General features: G+C 37.0%; 1 protein-coding gene across 1 annotated transcript in view; it reads left to right on the forward strand.

The window, feature by feature from the left end:
* The window catches only part of OFCC1 (orofacial cleft 1 candidate 1), a 185,336-nt gene extending 171,509 nt beyond the window's left edge, over window positions 1–13,827 (forward strand). Inside the window, exons 21-24 of the mRNA XM_032181084.1 lie at window positions 1,983–2,189; window positions 11,861–12,005; window positions 12,688–12,700; window positions 13,626–13,827. Of these exons, the coding sequence (XP_032036975.1) occupies window positions 1,983–2,189; window positions 11,861–12,005; window positions 12,688–12,700; window positions 13,626–13,827 (567 nt within the window). The remainder of the gene's footprint in view (window positions 1–1,982; window positions 2,190–11,860; window positions 12,006–12,687; window positions 12,701–13,625) is intronic.
* The last annotated feature ends 1,607 nt before the right edge of the window (window positions 13,828–15,434 follow it).

Raw genomic sequence — 15,434 nt, forward strand, 5'->3', positions numbered from 1 at the left:
AACTTCAGTTCCTCTGACATGTCCTATATGCACAGTCTCTTGACTAGCCTGTCTCAGTAGATTTATTAATTCATATTGTATTCCTGTGGAAATGAGTGGACATTTTTGATTAACTTAATGATAGAGATTTCAGATGACAGCAGAGTTTACTTTTGGAGCTTACTTCAGGTTATGTAGGCCACTGCAGCTTTCTAGCGACCTATCACTTCACAGAAATGCATTTTGAAAGTTTCAAGGCAGTGGACATCTCTCTACTGAATACTTTAGGATGGTGTTAGCAAGGAGGGAATTTAAATGGTCCTCCAGACCAGGGGTGTCTAAATCCAGTCCCAGTTCAACATCATGGTGGCTGCTCTTTCCTTTCCTGGGGTTGATTTCTGGTCATTGTATGTGCCTGCATATTGCTGAACATGCCATCAGAAAAAAATCATGATACTGGATAACTTTGAGAAAGGGACAATGAGTCAAGTGTTCCATTTACTGTTCTCACCATGCCTTGCCTGGACTAGGGTGATGCAACTTAGCATGGCATCATCAGTTTTGGTGGTGATTTTTCACTCTCAGTTGTCTCACAATCAGGCTGTGCTTTCAGGGGGAAGAGTGTGCAAATCAGTATGGTTAAGTTCTCTTAGCTAATTATATAAATGTCCTGAGAGGGAGCTCACCAGACCTGAAATGTGTCAAGAGGCGGGGGGGATTTGTCTGACTCCTTGTTACCCTACTGATCCATCTGCTATTGAGGTGGGTGGCAAGGCACAGGTTCCTGATGCTGTACCTGGTCCCATACGGATATAGTACCACAGGGTTGGCAGACAGAACTAGGAACTCATAAAGGAGACCCTCACCCCAGCAAAGGGCAAGGTTTGAGCAACTTAGAGTTGGCTTCTAACATGGTAATCACATGCTGCAAATTACATGCAGCTCTGACACTTACTGAAAATACTGGTGGTTATTTATTTATTTATTTGAGTGAAGGTAGTCAAAGGTCCCTGCTGGTGAAAATCATGGCCCCCAGTTGCAGCTGAAATGGACAAAACAAAGCTGCAGAGAAGGATGCAGTGTTCACAGTGAAGCAATCCCTTCCTACTGTAAACAGGAGTGGTATCTCATGGGGAAAAAAAGAGTTATACTAAAGTTTCCCTTACAAAAGTGAAGGGTTAAAACACTTACTTTTGAGTGGGAGTATAAAAAGAAATGCTGCTCTTTATCAGTTCTAGTTAAGGATATGAGGTGCTTAAACTGTGTGCTGTGTTCAAGCTGAAATTTTGAATTATGCTCAGCCTGCATACAGAATTAACATGGAAATGGTTAAATGGAAGTTCTGACTGACACAAGAAGGTACAAAACCTACCCAAGCAAACGTGTTTACAGTTAGACAGGAAACTAGGTAACTGTGTCAATACATCTGCTTTATACAACACACTAAAATACACCTTCCTCATCTACAATTCAGTAGCAGCACAAGGTTATTTTAATACTACACAGAGATCAGAGACTAAAAAGTGCTTATGGGTAAAGGAGCAAAGGCTTCTCAAAGAGAGAAAAAGAAACACTTGTTCACTTGTTCACAAAATTATCAGTAAGATTTTTTTTTTTTTTTTAAATCGGCATTGCCATTTGATTGTTTAACCTACCCTGCTTGATTTCCCTACTTTTCGTTAATACAGGAGTCAATTACAGCTTCATCTGTGCAGAATTAACTTTATAGAATATACACCAGGGATTTGTCTAGCTCCTCTATTTAGATCTATGTCATAAAAAATCTGTAGTAGAGAACTGTGTGCAAGCACTGCATATGGTACAGGCTTTGCAGATTTATTGTAAAATCATTTTAAATCGGTAAAGCTCTTGCCAGAAGTTAATTAAATATGTTCCTCTGGTGGGGGGGGGACGGGGGGGGGGGGGACGGGAGGGGAGGGGACGGGACGGGACTCTGTATATGTGCGCATGTGTGTATGTGGGGGGGCCTTCTGTCTCACTAGGTGGCAGTGTATGATTACATCTGGAAGGACCATGGCAGTAAGTCTGGTGTCCCCATCTGTGACCTCCAGCACCAGGATGGAATCTTTGACTCGGCAGCTACCTCAAGAGGTACCACTGTTCACATGTCGGTGTTCACCGTACACCTCGGCGGTTTCCAGCAACTGTACAGACACTTCCTCAGGCTGCCTGATGGGGCTATTGTTGAGGTAGGTCCAAGCAGATTATTTACATCCAGGTTTTGAAGGCAAAGGCATGCACTTACGAAGTAGGTCAGGGTCAAAGCAGGAAATAGACCCTTCATGAAGTATACACTGAGATCTTCTATAGGAAGACTTCACTCCTAAACAGTGTTGTAAAATTAATGAGTTAATGCATTTACCATGCAAAGTAATAATTTATTATAGTTTATAGAGCAATTCAAGTGAAATTATGGAAGATATATATTGAAACTACACACAAAAAACTATTTTGTAAATATATATTGCTAAGAAACACATAAGGTTATTCTATACAGGAATTATTATATATAAATATACTATGTAAGCAGTGTGCACAGATATGCAACTACAGGCATGGTAGAATTATTTATTTTTTCTTCAGACACAGAACCGACATACAGTAATCATATGACTTACTGGCCTCTTGCAAGTTTTTGATTGAATCCTGGATGTTGTCATATTTTTAGGCCCACTGTAAGCAGTTTGTGCACTAAAATGCAATGCAGGATGGTAGTTAAAAAAAATATTGTCTATTACGTGTTTCGTAGACTCCATTTTGTTCCTTGAATTGATGTTTTGTTCCAAGTGCTTAGAAGAGGTTCATTTCCTTGTTGCCTTGAGTTGAGAGACCTTTACAAATAAAACAAAACACTGGCATCTAAGAGGAAGAAAAGTGAAAGCATATTACTTTATCCACCCAGAGAAATGGAAGCATCATTTTAGAGGTCTGCTTACTATAGGAAGCCAGCACAAATGGTGTTGAAATACAGATTTTTCAGTTGCTCACTTCTAAATTGAAGGTTCAAGTATATCTTTCCAGAATGCAGAAAAAGTTGCTTCTGCTCCTCTGTTTAATGTTTTGAGGCTGCTTTCTTCATTAAAATATTTTACTGTTAATGTCTTTGCCCTACTTGGCTTTTAAAAGAAAATTTAATTTAAAGGAAACTGTCCTCAAGGAATAATACTGTGCCCCAGGAACTTGTGATTCACCAGAGTGAAGACAGCAGAGTCTTAGAGCTGGCCAAAGAAAACAAGAGAAGGCATGTGGCCTACATGAAGTAGAAATTAATTATTAACACAAAAAAAACCTGCAAATCCAGGTCTGTGCCTGAGTTTGTTACCAAAGCTCCTTGTACAAATCATTTGCCAGATTTCTGCCAGAAGGCCTTTTCCCTGTTTTGAGGTCAACAATGCAGCCCCATGCCTACTTCCCACCTATTACAAATGATAGCTCTGTGCAGAACATTTTGTCCCAGTTAAGTTCTCAGCTTTTTGGACATCAGGTTTCATCCTCCTTCCACAAGACCCTAGTAGGAAGGTCTTCAAGCATGTGTCACCGAGCTTAACTCGATGTACTGGTTCTGTTCATTAATCCTTTCTATATTTCTGTTATTTTCCATATAATTTTATTTTGGTTTCCCAAGTGAGCTTTGCAGAAACTTCCAGCTTCTAAACTGATGCTGATCAGCATCAAAAAAGTTAGCACTGCGTAACATGAATGGCTCAAGCCACTTCTTTATAGTTTCCCATATTACACCACAATGCTGTCTTTACCTAAAATCTGCATGGCTGTGTCTTATGTCAGCATCTTGAAAGATGTTCCTCTGATTTAGGAGATCAATGCATGCTTTGCTGCATTTATATTTGTAGACCTAAATACAATTACAATTCAGAAACATGCTCGGCTAATAATTTCAGTAACACTTACATCCTGATCTTACATTTAGCCAATAATGAATGTAATGTTACATTTGTGTGTTTTATGGGTCATGGCTTTCTAATTCAGTCCCTAATTAGGGATGTTTTATAAGTTAATGAGTTTTAAGACTATGCACTCACTAGTGGTAAGTTATATTCCATTTGTACACTGAGAGGAAATTTTAAAAGTCTCCCATTTTCCATATTGCATTGAAATCTCTGTGGGAAAGGTTCCATTTTCTCTCTGGTACAAGAACCAGGGCCTTAGCAAGGACAGAGTGAGAAAAACCCATTGTGGGTCTATTATAGGGTTTTGTCACTTGCTGCTGTTGCTGCCCTTCAGGAATAATATATATATATATATATATATATAAAATATTATTTTTTTTCTCTGCTGTGACTAGACAAGCAGTAGTGCTTAGAAAATCTATTGATTAAGTAAAAAGTTGTTTTGAAGTCCTAAGTATAGCTTTTAAGAGTGTAGGAAATGAAGGCTAGAATGGACTTCTTGGGTTAAAGAGTTTGAACTGCCATATTTTGTGAGCAACTGCACCATGTATAAACATTTTCAACCTGAAATTTTATAGCTAGCTAGGTATTTTGTCCCCAGAGATCTCAAGGAAAAATTTTTCCAGATCTTTTATATCCATTTTGGTTTCAAACTATTCCCCAGCCTCAAATTATTTGGTGTCATTTGCTATGTATTTATTTGCATTATCCTTCGGAGTAAACAAGTCATCTACCTTCCAGGAGTTTCCTAACTTAATCTATTTGCAGAGCATAATCTTTCCTATTCTCTGCCAGAATGGATATAACACTTCATCAGAAGAAACAAGACAAGATCCCCTTTTGCTGTTTATTATCCTCCTTACCCTACCAGAAGCAGTAAGGAGGGATGGCTTTTTCCACAGTGGCAAGGACATAGATTGTCACCTATTCTGTCTCTGCTTCAGAAATGACAGTTGCCTTTCCTCTTTCTTCGTGATCAGCAAGTCTCTTTCTTCACATCAGATATTTGTGCAAAATATGTTCTTGGGACTGTAGGGACATGGCCTGTAGGATAGAGAGCTGCTTTGTGGCAACTGCAACTTGCCCTGCCTTTGCATATACATCTACCTCATCTATAGACTCCATGGAGCAAGAAACAACCAATTTTCACTTCTATTTTTTATACTAAGATATTGTACTGTCATATAACTGCAGAATACAAAATGTAATTCAACAACATCTAGGAACTGGGGGTTGCATGAATCTTCTTCCCGCAAAACAGTCCTCCTTTTTAGTACAGTAAGCCACTGAGGGTGAAAATATAATTATTTCAGTGTAACTTGTTGTTTGTTTGTTCACTTTTATTAAGAAACTCTGAGGACATGTAACTCTGAAGACAGAAAAATGAAAAGGCTTTGGCTTTTTAATTTCAATGACTTTCTGGAATCATACCTGAAAGAGCTGTAACACCTCTTCTTAATTACTAGAATGGGACCTCATTAATTCAGACATTTGGGGACTAATGTCCTTCAATCAGATGTGCAGCGCTTACTGTCGTTACAGCATGATTGCTGCTTGGTATTGGTAGTCTTCCACAGAAACAATGTGTATTTCAATATTACAAGAAAACAAGCAGTTTGGCAGAAAACAGCACAGAAACTTTTAAAAGTGAGTACAAATGTAAACATTGTTGAGAGCATGAAATGTAGTTTCTTAGCATTCAGCTAACTGAGGTGTATGTGCAGGCTAGCGAGTTCTGGTTATTGGGGTGGCAGTATGTCCCTCGTCAAGGACACATGAGATATGAGAACATTATTTAAATCAAAAGGACAAATTCTTCCTCAATTTCATGTGTCCAGCTCTCAGTGACTTCAACCTCAGTGCTTCAAACCAATCTTTCTCTATCTGCAAATATTCTTTGACAGACATAAAAGGAATTCTGCGTAATTTTGCTTCACTGTCTTTGGCTGCTTGTAAGGAATTTACACTATATTAGCTACCTAATACTAATCATTTTTACTTCACTGAAAAAATAAAAAAAGGCAAGTTTTTCTTACAGTCCTAGTTCAGCAAGGAACTCAGTGTGAATTTCTCTTAAGCCAAGGAGCCAAAAGTCACTTTGATATTATTATTATTACTTTTTTACGGTAAGTGAGGCCTGCTACTAAATGCTATGTACAGAAGTATACTGTGCAAGAATAAATGGTTCTCTATGTAATAACTGCTTTAAAATATGTATATTTTTCTAGGGATGGTATTCCCATTAAAGGTCTAACTTTGCTGGTAGATAATATATGTGTATTTTTATACACACACACACGCGCACATATATATATAGTCTGGTATGAGAAGTAGTTTTATAGGTTTCCTAAGCAGAAAGCAAAAATAACTGTTTTAAAATGAACATTAAGTACAAGGTAACATGTATAAATTGCCATGGAAATGTTAAATAAAAAGATTTTTTTAATGTGTAGCATAAAAATTATAGAGGTTAAACTTGTAACTGTAGTCCTTTTTATCATAAGCATTGTAAAACTCTAAGAATTCTCATGTAGTAAAACCCATTTTCCATTTTACCTATAATATATTTCTCCTTTATAGTATTCAATTTAGGTGTTGGTTAACCAAGAAATGACCTTCCCAAAATAAATCACTTTTCATGCTTTCCCTCATTCATTAATCTTATGTTATTGTAATATACAGGAAATTATTTTTAGCATTTTAAATGTATTTGAAATGCGTGCACAGAAAAGTTAATGATAGTGATAACTGTTTAGCTGTCTACATGGTGATAACACCAACTCGGTGATTTTTATCTCAACTTTTGCTGACTGGAGTTGATTTTTCATTAAAAGGTTAAAGATAAGTCACTTTAACTCAGCAAAAAAATCAGTTTCTTATTAAAGGCCTAGTAAAGCTCAGCATTGTAGAAAAACTTTTAGTAAAGTATGATTTCATCTATCAAATAAATCTACACAAATGACACAAGGATTCATCCAATTTAAACTTCCTGGATAAAAGAGGTCTGTGTTCCCTAATTATCTGAGAAGTACCTAGTAGTAATAGGATAAGACAGCATAGGTGACCAGCCAATTACTTAGTTTAAGCTATTTACATCAATCCGTATGCTATAAATTATGTCTAAATTCTCTTGCATTTCTGGAAAAGTGAATAAAATCATATAAGTTTATTTTGAATACAAGATCAGATATGGTATGCTGAGTGACACTTAAAAAGAATGAAACAGTAACCATAGCTTATTTTCTGAAGCAATCTTGACACTAATGCTAAATTACAGCTTGGAAACATCTAGCATTTTTACCTTTATGAGAAAAGGCTTTTTACATATTTAACGTAATTCTAGGGAAAATATACTGGAATTATGTATAAAGATATGTACACTGTAACCAAAGGGCATTTATATTCCCCTGTAGAATACTTACAACAATTTTATTGCTATTTGGTGTCATTTTCTAACAGATATAAAATACAGCCAGTAAACAAACTAGACTTTAGATTTAAGCTGACAGCTGTTCCTTCAGAAGCAATATTCAGATATTTAATCTTAAGAATACTGAATATTTTACAATTGTTTGAGCAAACTATATCTTTAGCATATGAAGGACTGTGTTTTTATATACAGTTCTTGGATCTGATAATGACACTAAAAACCAACCTTAGAATAATCCACAGATTTGTCACTCCAATGTATTCCCTGGGCAAATCAACAAATTGCCTCATGTTTTATTCTTAATTCCACAAATTCTTTTTATATACTCAATGTTACTATGAATACTAGTCCTGTTTTTGTTGGTGGTGTTTTTTTTTTGTTTGTTTGTTTTTGTTTTGTTTTGTTTTGTTTTTTCCTATATGTGCGTAAGCCATACAGCTGGCACCAGTGGAATTTACTCATGTATCTGAGTGCAGATTTTTCTGGGTCTAACTTTGGTAATGGAATGAATTGGCCAAGTTGAATACAGAATCCCCACATACAAATTGCATAAGGACTGCTTACTGCAGTGGTCACTAAAGATTTATGAAGAAGTGAAAGAAGGAGGGTTGCTCTAGTTCAGTGACTGAAATTGATGTATTACCTTATGGCGTCATTGTCAAATGGCTTCACCATATCAACAGACCCTGCAGATGGAGCAGGAAAGATCTGGCCTTTCTACACCATGTATTGGATAAGCTGAGGTGTGTAGTGAAGCCTTCCTTTTGAGGATTGGGCAAAGGTGATACTTTGGTATAAATTGCCTTATGTTGGTTGGCTTCAGCAGCATCATGCCAGATCATTTGCAATCACAGCTAGTTTACAGTGAGTTGGTTTCCTGAGTTGCACCCTGTGCAACAGAGTGCAAATTAGAGTGGCAAAGGTTTACCCCAGACTGTGTAGCAAGAACAATTCCACCCACATAAATGCATCATATGTGCACAAATTCCTGGGTTGAACGGGCTTCACCATGTGCTGCCTTGCTGACTCTGAGATCTATTCTTGCCTTGTTGAAGCCAAGTAATATTTTTCAACTGTGTTCATCAGGAGGATGATCACCATTGTTTCATATCAATATACACTGAGTTGGGAATCAGTTGGGAATCATACATGATAAAAGTCAGCTAAGGGATACTCCCCTTGGAATAAGCAATCAAATTAGTACAGCCTACAAAGATACGGACCTTCTGTTGAGGTTCATGGCAGTATAGTTCCTCTGCAAGTAAGAATTAAATCAGACTATTTAAAGCTATATTTACCAGTATATATTTTTCCTTTACTGATGTAACTCAATTGAAGATAATCAGTTTAAGACATGAAATAGTTGTCCAGGTGGTTCTTTTCACCCCAATGAAAAGATGAGAGCATTCAGAAGAATTTCCTGGAGAAACCTTGAATTTGTATGCTCTTCTCTTAAATTGACTCAGTTCATCTTGCACATGTCATTTCTGTCCTGAAATAGACACAGTATTTTGTTCCATGCCTTTGTGGTGGCTAAGCTAACCCATTGCTAAAGAGGAAAAGGATGCGCACACTGCATCTCAGCTGAGAAGTTATGCATGAATACGTGCAGTTTCTGGTTGTTTACTCTTTCAGGTGTAAGACTGAGTCCTTTTATTTTTTAATTTCCCAGTAAATTGAGGTATAGTCTTAAATGGAAACTGGCTTAATACATTATCAGCTGCTATCAAGGTTATGCTGATTCATGCGGCAGGACAGAAATACAGAAGACAGCATGTGGCCTCTCTCCAGTTTTCTTCAAATCCCAGGTTTGGTCTACTCCCTGCTTCAGAAACCCACAGAGCCATGGGAAACAAGATGTATTTCCAACAAGTCCTGTCTTTGCAGTCGAGGCCATGGTCTCAGAACAAGCAGGAGAGTGATCAGACAGGTCCACCACTGGCTCTCAGCAGGATGTGCAAGCTTTCAGGTAACTGGCAGATGACAGAAATACCTACACTGTGGCATTATAGCCTTGTTCTACATACATGTAATCCTCAATGTTAAATCATGCTGGCTTCTTTATTACTGACAGAGAGCATAGGGTGAGGAGAAAGGGTTACATACCCAGCCAACATACACATAAATATTTTAAGGGCATGGTTATTTACATTTATTTTTCCACTGGGACCTGTGGAGTTAGAGCTGCTTTATTCAAATGTTCACAGAAGAGATGGGAAAGCACATCAATTCAGTCTGAGGAAACACCCATGAGAAAAATGTCATATCACTGTAGTTGTGCTGCATAACAAACATCAGTGCTGGTAATTAGAGGGTACTTTTAAAGTGTTATTTTGTATCCAAACTATTCCCTTTCAGTTCTAAAACACTTTAAACACCTAGATGTGCTGTACTTTCAGTGATTTTCTGAATGGCTTTATGTTGTGAGTATACACACACTCATTGCAGCAGAATGTATTTTGTACTCTTAAATGCTTATAATCTTTCACGTGGTTTTAAAATGTAGTTTTACTTGAATCAGCAGTAAAATCTCTGAAGTCAAAGGATAATTGCCAATACAGCATTAATTTATTTTACCTCCTCCCCCCCCAAAAAAAAAAAAAAAAACAACTTTAAAAAAGTACCTTGCAGCTACAGAGATTGACAAAATGCATCAATTATGTTTTTGTTCACTTTATAATTACACTGCAGTAAGTGCACAGTGAACTTTCCTACACAGTTGATTAACCATAAGGTTACTGCTATTAAGTTACTTTCATAAACAACTTGGACTTTAATAACAGAACTCTGCACAACATCTGATCAAGTCTAAAAATCCGACATATCCATACAAACTTAAATTTAAAGTACACAAGTAAACAGTAGCACCTCAAGTGTAGCAAAGGGTTTCCATTATTTTGGTCAGTGGGTATGGGAATGACCAGATCTGTAGGAGGTTTTGGTGTGTTAACCAACACCAACAGACAGCAACGCTGTGCACCTTCTGTATTTTTTTTTTTTCATAGAAATTAGTGTTCCAGCATCTAGGGAATTAGGACAAAATCTACACGAGCACTGTGATGATATTTATGGGGTTTTTCTTCAGATTAGTGCAGCAGAAAACAAAAACAAAAAACACAAACCTGCTGTTACTGTCAGTTCAATGATGATTCAATAGCCCTATTTCTCTTCTGTCTTCTTGAGTTTGTATTTTGAAAAAGTGTTGTGAAGCCACGCTGGTGATATCCTTGAAGATAATTTATACCACAGATAATAACAGATAATGACAATCTAAACCTGGACTACCTCTTTTTGTAAAAGAAGAAAACTAAAAATGAAGTAATAGGTGTTTTGTGTAAGTAGTAGCTAAGTAAGAATACAGTGTAGCCTGTTGTGAGGAAACTTGCCTAGGATGTAGGATGCACAAGATCATTCCATCATTCTGCCAGAATTTTTAACGTGATCAGAGGATGTCCTCTACTTTACCTGTATACACCAGTTCCAAAGGTAACAGCACTTCCCAACTTCATAAGGTACCAAATACAGACGTACAACAAGATGCTTCATCAAGAGGATGGTATAAGCGGATATAAGATACTTCATCAGAGGAATAATAAAAGTACATAAAACTGCAATAGAAATTGGAGATTATTCCTGTACATAAACTAACGTTTGTATAATTTATTACAGCTGTACTGAAACAGGTTGAAAATAGAAAAATTCATTACAAAATTATTTTTTTACTTGAGCAATCCACTTTTGTCCATGTTAGCATTTGAGTAACAGCAGCTAGACAGAGCTGAGGATCTGTTACTTCTCATAGTCGTAAATTTGATTTCTGCTCACATTCAGCTGAGCAAAATCTCTCTTATATGGGCCCTCCAGAAAGTGAATGGAATCAGAACCAGGGCACTCTTGTGCAACATGCCACCCACATGACACAAGCAGAAGATCTAATGTGATGTGGTAGCTACTAACCAGCCAAGCTGGAGCTGAGGCTTCTAACCAATTTCCCGTTCTATAACACATCATCTTCTCCTCATGGCCACAATTTTCCTCTTTGAAGGTCTATTCCTTATTCACTCAAATCTCCATGTGTCAAGAACATCGTAAGAAGAAAATAATAAAGCAACGGGCATAAAAATCCCCACTCCACTGTTTTACTAAAGCGTTTAGAATCTGAGAAAAAAACAGGTGAATTCACATTTCACATGCGTTTAAATTGCTAATCTCACTGCTATTTCTGTATTAGTGAATACATTTACAGTAACTTTTACTTTATAATATTTTGGCAGAACTGTTATAAAAATTGTTGTAAGGCCTAGGAGTGGAACTGAACCATGAAAGCTAAAATGTAAGCTGCTGTAAAGTGGGGTTATTAGTATGACAGAAAAAAAAATCACACACAAAAAAGCTTCTAAGCCACAATATTTTGAAAGTAAGAAGAGAGAGGTGGGGAAGTGCAATCAAAGTCATCTCTGTTCACTGATATTTCACTGTATGCTGCCGTAATAATTTGTTGTTTGTCTGTTCTCTTTTTCAGGCATTTGGTGATATTACTGGAATAAGTCTTCTGTGTAATGAAGTGAGCACAGCTCAGGAACACGTAAATAAAATGAACAGTATGCTTCATACATCTTCAGATACCAAGTTGAAGAAGAGAAAGAGGAGTGTGGCTAGGTGGAAAGGTATTATTTTCAGTTTCTGTACCTAGGTGGAAAGCAATACTGATACCTAAACACAAAATTATAAGAGGTACAAAAGGAAACAGGTCATTTGAAAACAAGTTTTCCCTTGGAAAGACCAGAGTATGATTTGTTAGGGAGGAAATTTCACAGTGGTGTTTTCTAGCAAGTCTTCCTCATTAGGTAGTTCCAAAGGTCTGTCAGAAGAGTCCTGAAGGCTGAGGAGCTGTCATTCATTACTCAGGCCCAGTCACGCTTTCCATTCTGCAGCTCAGGATAGCAGTAAAGCAACCCCAGAGCAATCTATCTGGAGCAAGGGCTAGCATTACAAGTGTGCTGAGGGCAGGTGTAAATCAGCTACTTAATTTGTAATTAGGTAGATGTCCACATATACTGGTCTGGGTGCAAAAGTCCAAAAGCATCTGCTGTGATGGCTCCAATCTCTCAGATTTGCACTGTATTTTTCACTGTGTGAAAAATTTTTCACAGTGAAAAACAGAGTGTGAAAAATTCCATTGACTACACTGATGAAAAGTGCACATGTATGTCAAATTATTAAGTGAAGTTGCTGCTTATCAAAGGTAGTGTCAAGGTGTTTGATAACAGAGAATTATAGAACACACAGGGTGTCCATAGACTTCCCTATACTGTAAGATAAACACTTTCCTCTTGGTTCTTTTGCGAGATCTCAGTACCAGGTATGGCTTCACCAGATCCATGCACTTATCTGAGACTTTTCAGTGTGAGTTTTCTAATGCCTTCTCAGGAACAAAGCTTGGATACAAGTGCACTGTGTTACTTTTAAATCCATGGTAATCTTGTCTGCTGACAGAGGAGCCTTGGAAAGTTCACATATGCACAGAAGGCATAGTTTTTTAAATGAAAATAGATTAATTTAGTGTATGGAGTCTTGCTTATGTGCCATTCTTGTTGGGGTTATTGGTACACTGTGATCCATGAATTTACAACGTCTTTCTCTACATCTTTTTTTTTTTTTTAATCTTCAGGAAATCACGTTGCTTCCAATAAGAGCTAATTCCTGGAGGACTGCATAGTTCACAGAATTATTTACACCCTGATTTACAATCCATACTATGATTACTGTCTGACAGGATTTATGGTTCTGATGTCCACACTTCTGTGCATACAGAATTGTCCTGCAAATGCACCATTCATTACTCTTCTATAGCTTCAACTAACATTTCACTGTGGGGAGCTCATTGGATCTGTTCATAGATCTGATATCTAGTAATTTTATAAGACTTTTCCTTCCATATAGTGGGACATTCCCACACTTCTCAGGTTTGCTTATAGCTGCTTTCCACTGTAGTGGTAGGGAAAATGTTGCTGATTTCTTTCAAGTTTCATGAATCAAACATTGCTGGTGTTTTCAGTAATTGTTCAAAAACACAACACTATAGTAATTGCAAGGTTACAAAGATGTCCAGAAGAGGAGCAATGATGGCTTCATGCCAAGAAATACCACCAGTTCTGAAGCCAAGTCCCAACAGGCTGCAAAATTTATGAGATCCCAGCGGAGAACATCTTGCTGGGGTCTTAATGTTAATCAAACCTACTTCTCTGGAAGTTACAACAACTTAAAGCCTCATGTTTTCTTATCAGTATTCAAGTATTTCTCATTAGTTTGAACCAGTCAGTGCCTATTCTATTTGGCTTCACACAACTGCATAAGAAATGGAAGTCCATGCCCCAAGGCAAGGACTACAAAAGACAGCAGAAGGAGATGGTGGGAAGAGGAACAGAAGCAAAAAAGGTGAAGTCATTCTTCCAAGGTCATGGAAGTCAGCAGCAAATGAAGAAATAGATGGCAGACAGCCCATGCCCTGACTCCTGGTATTCCCTGTGCTAGAATCCTTTTTGTCCTAAAAATTCAGACAGAAGAAGGAAGAGTCTTAGTTTTCTGCAATTTTCAATCATTCATGTAGAACAGTTAATCAAATAACATAAGTATTGGTGACATTTTTCCAACTAGTATGTTTTTCTGGTGTCTATGTGTTTACACTGATCTGTAAAAACTTTTTCAGATGCACTTAACTTTGTAAGATATATCCTGATGTTTTGAACATTGTTGATTAATTTTGTTATGTACATCTATTGTTCTTACCATCTGAATAATTTTTAAATGTTGTTAGGTAGCAACCTGGAGATTTAAATGTCAATCCTGAAAACACTATTTCTTTGGGTTTGCAGTGTAATGATTTGGTTTCCATTTTTTCCTACTTCTAATTGACTTGTGAGCATACATGTGTGTGTGTTACATTATGACAGAATGGTGTTAAAATTATTCTGAATACCTATAAGCAGTGATTTAATTGCTGTGGGTTCTATTGCATCAGGTATCACTTGGATAGCTTCTGTCCATCATACAGGAATAAAATTGCCTTATTCATTTTTGCTTTGCCTGTTGACATTTCAAACCACTGCATATAATTTTGAAAAGGAAGCTAAATGAAGAGAGGCTGTCCAGTCCTATGTGTTTTTTTTTTTTTTTTTTTTTTTTTTTCCCTGTGGAATTTTTCTACCTGAGTAGAATTCACTTTTTACCAATTGCCCCAGCATCTGACAAGAAGCAACAAAAACAATGTGGTGGAGGTCACTAGGATTGTGTATATGACTGTCCTCAGCTATGAGTCGTGGTGTTTCTATTCAACCTCCTGCTGCTTATGGGTGACAGTACCAAATAGATAGACTACTGTAGGCAGCATAGTGCTTGGCCCATCTTCTTGGCCTAGGCTTTGTTTTTGAACATAAATGAATATAATTGTAAAAATCCCTTTGGGTAATAGTATATCCTAGGTTGCCCATCATTGATTTAAGACACTTCAATCTGGATTTGTAAGATTTTAACTTCATTATAGGTATTATGCCAGTATTTAGTTTTATAGAAATACTGAATCTTATTTGTGGAGGTGGATGACCTCTCTTTCAGTTCTGATAGGACTATATTTATTTTTTAACAAATGTAGAACTGGGCTTAAGTCTCTATTTCTCATGAAAGACTTGGTCCACCATTTTTATCCCCTCAGTTATGTTTCCACTGGCTTTCATCTGATCTGGGAGCTACAATTCTGCAACAGTACCTGTTCTTGAAAGCTGAGTTTAAAGTAGGTTTAAATATTAACTAAATTTATCTTATCTTTTTTTTTTTTTTTTTTCTTCTCTTTTTTCCTGAAAGGGTAGCATACTACCTATTAATTTTGATTGCTTGCATCCTGTGAGTTCCTGTGGTTGTTGGTCAGTATACAATAGATGTTACTTGGCTTTGAAATGATTTTCCAAAGTGCTCTTATCAGCAACATAATCCATAATGCTCAGTAATAGTTGGATAGTAATTGCTTGCCTATGCAGTGTTCCTTTACAACAATGTTCTCCCATGTAGCTATATATATGTAGTCATTACTGAAAAGTGTA

Source organism: Aythya fuligula, chromosome 2 (genome assembly GCF_009819795.1).
Source record: "Aythya fuligula isolate bAytFul2 chromosome 2, bAytFul2.pri, whole genome shotgun sequence".
NCBI lineage: Eukaryota > Metazoa > Chordata > Aves > Anseriformes > Anatidae > Aythya > Aythya fuligula.